This window comes from Sarcophilus harrisii, chromosome 2 (assembly GCF_902635505.1).
Source record: "Sarcophilus harrisii chromosome 2, mSarHar1.11, whole genome shotgun sequence".
NCBI classification, from domain to species: Eukaryota; Metazoa; Chordata; class Mammalia; order Dasyuromorphia; family Dasyuridae; genus Sarcophilus; species Sarcophilus harrisii.
In genome coordinates this window covers 445,977,022-445,986,892 of record NC_045427.1, presented here as the reverse complement: position 1 = coordinate 445,986,892, position 9,871 = coordinate 445,977,022, and the positions used below count along the sequence as shown (strand labels likewise).

Below are 9,871 nucleotides of genomic sequence, written 5' to 3'. Positions count from 1 at the left end.
CACCATGTTGATTTATATTGTTTGCTATTCCGCTACTTGCGTGTACAATTCATGTTTGTTATACCACATCAAGACTGCACTGACTGAGGGGAGGGTCATCCCTAATAGCCTCTGCGTTATTGCTATGTGCTTGTGTAATACGTCCCATCCTGATGGATTTGTGCATAATAAGACCCTTCAGCCCGGAAACCCGCTAGCAACCCCCACTTCCCTTTGGTACTTTTCATCTCCCTTCCTGAGATGTCAGGGAGGGCATGATCATCTTCTTTTTAGTGTTTTCACCGCCTTTCCTGAGAAGTTAGGGAGGCTGTGATCACCTCCTTTTTGGTGCTTTCACCACCTTTCCTAAGAAGTCAGGGAGACTGTGATCACCTCCCCTTGGGGGCTCTGACCTCCCTGAGGAGTCAGAGATGGCATGACCACCTGTCTTCTAAAACAAAAGAAAGCGGGAGATGTAATGGGCTGAGTCTTGAGTTGATGCACTGAGGTCCCAAGCACATGAGGCTACATAGTAATTGGACTACACTCTATTAATATACATGCTTGGATAAAGAATGGTCCCCACCCACTCTCTGTGCAAGTCCTGATGTGTTGTATAGGAAATGACGATTTTGGTGGGTGGAGGCAGAGAGACAGGAAGAGAGGCTGGGAGAGATTGAGCCTGGGTTCCCTGCTTGTAGCTGCTGGTCGTATGGCTACTGGTCTAGATAGCTTCTTGACTCAGCTGCACACATTGCTATCTCCGATTCCCTTCCACCTCCAATCTTTCTTCGCTGAGAATAAAAAGTGACGATTTTCCCTTAACCTGAATTCCTGACTCCGGCTGATTTTAAAATACACAGTCTTCACACTATTCAATCCCAGGAAGTCTCCAGTTTTCTGGTGGGAAGAGATAGAGGTAAGAGTCCAAGTAGAAATTGTTGATCTGGATATGTACAGGTAATATACTTAAATTCAGAAGACTTCGGTCCAAGTCCTAGATCCAACATTTACTTTTTACTTCAGACAAGCATTTGTTCATCAATTAATGGGTGCCTACCGAGTATAAGGCAATATGTCAGATATGTTGAAAGATCTTAAAATGTAGAAAATTTGACTATAAGTTCCTTAAGATCATGCTACTGGTCAAGATATAGAAATATCCCTTTTTAAGAATTACTTAATTCCTTATAGGTGGATAAAGATCGCAGGTGGGATACACGCATCTTATTGCGTGTATGTTTTCTGGAGTGTGCACGTGTGTGTATATCTAGATATATAGTTATGAGTTCATAAGTTACTGGACTCTAGAACTAGAAAGAATTTTAGAATCTAACCACCTAATAATATAGAAAAGCTAAATGAGTCCCAAAGAAAGAGAATGACTTTCCAAGAGTCACACAGCAAATAATAAGTAAAACTAACATGTGCATCCATGTTCTCTGACTCCAAATCTGGTACTCTTTTAACAACTCTGCATTGAATCCTATCAGAGAATGCTTTAAAGTGAAAATGGAAAGACCTAGTGCCAGTGTGTGGATAAAATATCCATATATATATATATATAACACTTTCTAAAAGATGTATTCAGTTACTCAAATATTTAGTGAGTATTTATTATATGCAAAATGAGTACTGGATATAATGAGAGATTTGTAAGTGTAAAAGTTCTAATAAATATTAATATTATCTCTAGCACTAGGAAAGTAGTGATCCTGCTCTCCTTTGCTCCATCTGATTTCTGCTGTATTTTCAGTTCCTGACAACACATTATAACATTGGTAATCTGGGGAGTATCAATCAACAAGTAATTATCAAATATCTACTATGTGCCTGTCATTGTCTTAGACTCTAGAAATACAATTACAAAGAATATAATAATCCCCATGATATAGCTATAGTAATAGTAGTTAACATTTATATAGTATTTTAAGGTTTGCAAAGCATTTTACACATCTCAGTTTATCCTCACAATCTTAGGAGGCAAGTGCCATTATTATCCCCATTTAACAGATGAGGAACCAAGGTAGACAGAAGTGCCTTCTGAAAGTCTCAGCCAGTATATATCTGATTCTAGATTTGCACTCATGTCTTCCTTACTATAAGAATAGCACTCTATCCAATGTGCTAGCTAGCTGTTTTCTCTACTCAAAATAAATTTACATTTTAATGGATAAGACAAAAAATATGTGTATGTAATGTATGTGTGTATACAGAATAAATACAAACCTATTAATTAAATACACACAGAGAAAGAAATGCAAAAAATAATTAAATATAAAGTAGCTTGAAAATAAGGAGCCTAGCTGTTAGGGGATCATTAAACTCTTCAGGTAAAAGTTAGTGATTAAGCTGCACTTTATTTTTAAAACAACATTTTATTTTTTCCAAATTCATATAAAACAATTTTAAACATTAATTTTTAAAATTTACTTGATATTTGTCACTTATTTAAAACTAAATACTAAATAAGAAAAAATAGAAAAAGGACATAAAAAGAAAAAAAAGCAAAAGTAAAATATTGTAATATGACCAGAAGAATTTTCTCTCTCCTTTCCTTCCTAGATTCCTCCCTGAGAGAAGTAAGAAATTTGATAAAGGTTACGCATGTGCAATCATGAAAAACTTATTTCTACATTAATCATGTTGCAAAATAAGACACATCCCCCTCAAAAACCCACCATGAAAACCCTAAAAAGATGAAAAACAATGTTTAATCTGTATTCAGAAAACATCAATTCTTTTTCTGAAAATGGACAACATTTTTTGTTATGAATCCTTTGGAATTGTCTTGGATCTGTGTATTGCTGAGAATAGTTGTTATTTACAATCGATCAACATATAATATTGCTATTAACTGTATACATTGTTCTAATTCTGCTCAATTCACTCTGTATCAGTTAGTGTAAATCTTTTCACATTTTTTTCTGAAATTCTGCTCATCACTGGTTATAGCACAATAGTATTCCATTATAATCACAAGGCATAACTTGTTCAGTCATTCCCAAATTGTTCTGTATCCCCTCAATTTTGTTTTTTTAATAATAGCTTTTTATTTTCAAAATATATGCAAAGATAGTTTTCAGCATTCATCCTTGCAAAACTTTGTGTTCCAAATTTTTCTTCCTCCCTTCTCTTCACCCCTTCCCTACATAACAAGTAATCCAATATATGTTAAACATGTACAATTCTTTTATACAGCCATCTCCATCAGAATTGATCAATATATAATCTTCTTGTTGCCATGTATAACGATCTCCTGTTTTTATTCACTTCACTTATTATCAGTTCATGTTAAGTCTCTTCAGGCCTTTCTGAAATGATTGCGCTGATAATTTCTTATAAAATAATATTTCATAACATGCACATACCATAACTTATTCAGCCATTCCCCACCCAGTTTTCAGTTCCTTGCCATTACAAGAAGGGCTGCTACAAACATTTTTGCACATGTAGGTTCTTTTCCCTTTTTTATGATCTCTTTATCCCCTCAATTTCTAATTCTTTGCCAGTACAAAAGTAACTGCTGGAACTATATTTATAAAAATATGTTCTTTTCTCTTTTTTATTTTATCAATTTGAGATACATATCTAATTCTGGTATACCTGCATCAAAGTGTAGGCATAGTTTTATAGCTTTTTTGACTTAGTTCCAAATTGCTCTCCAGAAGGGAAGGATCAATCCACAACTCTACCAACAGTACATTAATGTCCCAATTTTCCCACATCCCCTCCAGCTTTTATTATTTTCCTTTTATGTCATATTAATCAATATGACAGGTGTGACATAAATAATACTACAGAGCGACTTTTATACATATAAATTTGACCCTATTCTTTATATACTTGAGAAATGAGACTTTCATCAGAGACGTTTGCTGTCAAGATCTCTCCCCACATTGTTGCTTTTTTTCTAATCCTGGCTGCATTGGTTTTGTTTGTGCAAAACCTTTTAAATTTAATGTATCTAAAATTATCCATTTCCCAACTCATACTGTTCTTTTCCTCTTGTTTTATAATAAACTATCCTCTTATTCATAGATCTGAAACTATTCCCCAGGTTTTTAAACTATGGATCATAACTCCACAGAGATCTCATAACTGAAGGTGAAATTATGATTAATTATTAGTAAATATTTGTATGTCTCTTTTAAATACTTATATACTAAGAGTCATATAAAAAATTTCTCAAGCCAAATGGGTTGGTGAATGGAAAAAGTTTATGAGGTCCTGAACTATTCCATGCTTCTATAATTTGCTATGATATCATCCTTTATATCTAAATAATGTACCCATTTTGACCTTATCTTAGTATACAATGTGAGATATTCATCTATACCTAATTTTTGCCATACTGTTTTCCATTTTCACAGCAGATTTTGTCAAATAGTGAGTTTTCATGCAAAAAAGCTTGGATCTTTGAATTTACCAAACATTAAATTACTACGGTCATTTACTACAATGTATTCTGTACGATTAAGTACAAATCTAATTGATTGGTTGATAAACCACTCTATTTCTTAAGTAGTACCAGATTGCTTAGATGAATACTGCTTTAAAATACAGTTTGAGATCTGGCATATCCAGGCAAATTTCCTTCACATTTTTATTAATTTCCTTGATATTCTTGACCTTTTGTTCTTCTAGATAATTTTATTATTTTTCTAGTTCTATAAAAATAATTTTGGGTAGTTTGAATGGTACTGTACTGAACAAGTAAATTAATTGAGGTAAAATTGTCACTTTTATTATATTGATTTTGCCCACCCACAAGTAAAGCCTCCCAATATGGGATATGACTTCTCTTCCAAGTCCCCTTAATCTTCAGGAAAAGCTTGGTTCTTAATTACTGGTTATTTTGTTGAATAGATGCTAGCCTGGGTAAAGAGTATAATTTATGGATTCTGAGTCTCTTTTGACACTGAGATTTTCTGAAACCATGACCAGAGAGATTTATAGTCTAGCAGATTAATGAATTCTACGAATAGGATAAGATTCTAATAAATCCTAAATAAATGGATATGTTAATATTACATAGATTTATCATAACCAATGAAAAATACTGAGTTCTAGATCAATGATTCCCAACCTTTAAATGTGAAGATTCTTTTTAATGTAAAAAACCCATCATATTTCTAGTAATTTTATTGTGAATGTTTGTGATCCCAAACACTAATGCCATCTTTCCTATTTTGTATTTTATTCTCTTTAACTTCATCTTGTGTGTGATTATTTATGTACTTGTTGCCTTTCCCATTTTAATGTGATTTTTTTCAGAATGGCAATCATTTCATTCTTTGCATTCGCTTCCCCAGAATCTAGAACAGTGCCTGGCATATAAGCCCTTTGTTGTGCATTTAACTCGTTAATTTATTGTAAAAATGCATGATGACCAGAAATTACTATGAATTCAGGAATGATTTTTGCAATTATTTTGAATTTTATTAATTACAACAATATTCATTTATATTTATATTTGTTTCTTTGAAAACCAAGCTCACATACATGTGTGGTACATATGTGTTCAGCTTCAGAAAGTACATTTGCTTATTGATTATACTGAATCAGAATGAATATTTTGCTGGAGCTAAGACCAACATGGCATGGCTGGTATGCACATGGATCCATGGGCTCCTGGGAATAGATCTATTGTAAGGATGCCCCCATGTGTCAGGGCAAATGCAACTGGGAGTTCACTCTACTGGAACTCAGAAGTCTATGGAGTGCGTTCTTAACTTTTTTATTTCTGAAGCTGTAGACAAATGGATTGGCTAGCGGAGTAATAGCTGTATACATTACAGCCGCTGCCATGTCCTGCTCTGGGGAATTATGGGAAGGTGGCTGAAAATAGACCCAAATGACAGTGCCATAGAGGAAGCTAACCATCGTGAGGTAAGAGCTGCAAGTGGACACAGCCCTCCAGCGGCCAGCTGCTGAGTGTAAGTGGAAGATGGCAGCTGCAATACGGGCATAAGAGAACAAGATAAGAGCACAGGGACCTGCCACAAATAAGCTACCCTCTAAGAAGATTGCTAACACATTGAGTTGGATGTTAAAGCAGGATGCTCGAACCAGAGGCCAGTGGTCACAGAAAAAGTGAGGGATGTAATCAGCACCCCTACTGTCCCCAGCCCACTGAAGAGGCAGTAAGAGCCCTGAATACAAAAGGGAATGGAACAGGGACAGGATCAAGCATGAAGCCATCAAGCAGTCACAAACATGATGATTCATCAAAGTTGAATAATGCAGGGGATCACAAATGGCTACATAACGGTCCAGTGCCATGACAGCTACCACCAGTGTGTCTGTAACAGCAAACAGATAAAAGAAGAAGAACTTGACCAGGCAACGGACTGCAGTAATAGCTGGTTGAGGAGAGACAAGATGGACCAACAGCTGAGGCAAAGTAACTGTGGCCTGTCCTGCATCCATTACAGAGAGGCCACCAAGGAGATAGTACATAGGTGTACCTAGTGGTGAATTCTGAGAGATGAGCAGTACCAACATCAAGTTACCCACAACAGCAGCCACATAGGCAACTAAGAACAGTGAAAAGATGATGGTTGGGGGGGCCCACCTCTCCATAGTCCCACCAGCAAGAATATGGGAGTATGAGAAGCATTAGGGGCACAATTCATGCTGGGAATGTTAAGTCAGAGGGTCTTGTAGGAAGGAGAAAAGATGAGTTCATAAGTAAATCTCAGTCAGTCCCTTTCTTTTGCCTTGTCATAAGTCTCTAATTCTCTACCTTCAGTCATCAATGAAGAAAAACTATCAAGAACATAACAATGCCAGGCCTTGTAAATGTGGGTAGGGCTGGTAAAAATTGCACATAAGATATAGTACTGCTTAAGGAACACATCAATGGCTAACATCTTAATTTAGTGCCACAAAAAATATCCATTGTGACTCAGAAATGAATTTGAAAAGGCAGATAAGAAATTTACATAACTTTTTGGGTTATTTGGCAAGACACTTCATCTTTGGGCTTCAGTTTCTTCATCTATGAAAAGAGAAAATTGGACAAGAGTCATCAATTTCAATCCAACCTTTTGATTTTTCCCACATAGTCTCCGATGCCTTGTCTAATTAAACATAAAAATTCTAATGATCCACCTGGCCCTATATTTTATGATCTAGTAGTCAATGTTCTAAATGTGTGACATTTTGAAATGAATGGCATAGGGAATTAGGAAATAAATCTTGTCTCTAGCTTTTCACTAATTAGATGTGTGACCACATTTCAGCTTCTTTTGCTTGAGTTTTCTCTCAAAATATACTCACTAAACATTAGTGTTCCAAAAACTATGTCCTGGACTCTCTCCTTCTTCTATACTATCTTATTGGCAATATTAGCTTCTAAGAGTTCAATTGTCATTTCTGTGTAGATGGTTAAAAAATCTATATATCCTATCTAATTTCTAGCCTGATCTTCATTCTCACATCACCAACCGGTTTTTGGACATCTCAAAATGGATATCTTTTAGGCATCTTAAGCTCAACATGTTCAAAATATAATTCATTATCTTACCCACTAACCCATCCCATTTTCTCAACTTTATGATTAGTACTGAGGGCACTACCATCTTTCCATTCTCTCATCCTCAATTTCTGTAACTTACCTCATATATCTATTTTGTCATTTTTACTTTTACAGCACCTCTTTAATTCTTTTCTCCTTATACATGAGACCCTACCACATCATACATGGATAATGAAATAATATTCTAATGGATTTCCCTGCAGCAAGTCTCTTCCCACCCAATTATTCTGTATTCAATTGACAGAGTGATTTTCCTAAAATGTAGGTCTGACCATCTTACTCTCCTATTACTTATAAGGGCAAATAAAGTCTCATGGTGAACATTTAAAGCCTTTTACAACCCACTATTCTTATATTTCTAGTCTTCTTATAGTTTTCCCTACTCCACATACTTTGCCTTCTGGATATGCTGACCAATTTGCCCTTTCTCACATGACCTTCCATATTCCTTCTCTGTGCTTCTGCATTGGCTGTCCCTCATGTCTACAGTGCTCAGACTCTTAGCTTCCTGATTTCACCCCTAACTTCCAGAAAGGGTGAGAATTGAGAAAAAAAAACACTGGATCTGGCAAATAATAGATAAATTTTAGTTTAGTGATGAGTTTGAAAATAAATTTAAAAGCAAACCAATATGGTAAAGACAAGGATTTGCCCAGGCTTTCCCTAAAACCCTTCCAAGTACCTTTAAATAATGACTCTAAACAAATTTTAGAGTATCAGAACCTAGAAAAAGATGGAGTGAAATAATTTTCCAATAGAAAAAAGCTTGCAAGGTCAGCAGGTAAAGTCTGTTGCACCAGGCAGAAGTGCAACTCAGGCCCAATGCAGTCCCAGCAGAAACTTTGCCAGCACAGTCCCATCCCCAGCAAACCAGAAGTGAGCCTTAGGGCCTCTGAATCATTGACAGTAGCAGTGACAATCCAGATTTCTCAGCTCACAGATGCCAAGGATGATTTGGAAAGTCAACAGGAAAAGTCTGTCATACCAGGAGTGCTTTGAGAACACTGAATCAATAAGAGCAGCACCAGCAACTTCTGAAGGTAAAGGGTTAATCAGAGGAGATAATTGGTTTTTTTTTGTTTTTTTTTGCTAGCACTGAAACAGGACTCTGTTGCTTTGCCTATACTTACATTTGAGTTGTAGTGCAGGCTCTCAGTATCAATCAATAGAAAGATTTCTGAAAACAACTGCCAAAATCCCTGAAGTTTGGGGTATTTCACCTTTTACCCTGGAAATAGGGCTCTGCGCAAAGAGGAAACAACATATACTTGATATGGGCATAGAAATCAATATTACACTACAGAAAAGTAAGAGAAGGGGATAAAAGGATGGGAGAAGGTTGACAGAAGAGAGGAGATAATTGGGGAAGGGAGTGGTCAGAAACAAAACACTTTTAAGGAGAAATAGGATGAAAGGAGAGACAAAATAGAAAAAATGGATGGGAAATAGCAATAGCAATTGTGAAAATAATTTTGAAGCAAATTTCTCTGATGAAGGCCTCATTTCTCAAATGTATAGAGAACTGAGTCAAATTATTGTAAAAAAAAATAATAATACGCCATTTCCCAATTAGATAATCAAAAAATAAGATCTACGCCCAAAGGGCTATAAAATCATGCATACCTTTTTATCTAATATCACCATTAGGCATGTACCCTAAAAGATATTTTTTTTTAAAAAAAAAAGAGGATCTGTATGTATAAAAATAGTTTATAGCAGCTCTTTTCTCAAGTCAAAGAATTATGATGAAAAATGCTATGTATACACAGAAAAAGAACTGCTTGTTTCTGAGTACAAAATGAAATATACATTTTTTTAAATTTTATTTTTCTTGAGTTTTTTGTGGACAGGAATCTATTTTCTTTTGCAATATGATTTTTATGGAAACGTTTTGCATAAATTCACATGAGCTTTCTCAAAGCGGGGATGACACATGAAGAGGGAAGAAGGGAGAGAATCTGAAAGTCAAAATTTAAAAACAAATAGAAAAAATTGTTTTACATGCAACTGGGAAAAACAAAATATTAAAAGATTTTGAAAGAATATATAGAAAAAATAAAAAATTTAAACAAAAACAAAAAAAGAAAAGAAAATTGCAAGAAGTTGATTAGTGAATAAATAGACTCAAAGAGTTTAGGCAGCTTTGTTTAAAAAACAAAAGGACTGATGGAAGAGGAGGGCAAGTAGAGTCAAAATGGCAGAATAAAGACAGAGAGTTACCTGAGCTCTCCCAAATTCCCTTCTGAACAACTTTAAAATAATGCCTCAAAATGAATTCTGGAGCAACAAAATCAATGAAAGGATGAGGTGAAATAATTTTCTAGTCCAGAACAACACAGGAGGTTATCC

At 35.3% G+C, this 9,871-nt stretch overlaps 1 protein-coding gene across 1 annotated transcript; it reads right to left on the bottom strand.

Annotated features, from left to right (window-relative positions):
- Positions 1-5,624: 5,624 nt before the first annotated feature.
- On the bottom strand, positions 5,625-6,650 carry LOC100928167 (olfactory receptor 1B1-like). Its single transcript, XM_012540841.3, is given in 2 exon segments — positions 5,625-6,551; positions 6,554-6,650. Coding segments are annotated over 2 exon segments (966 nt in total). The 5' UTR covers positions 6,618-6,650; the 3' UTR covers positions 5,625-5,649.
- Between the last annotated feature and the right edge of the window lie 3,221 nt (positions 6,651-9,871).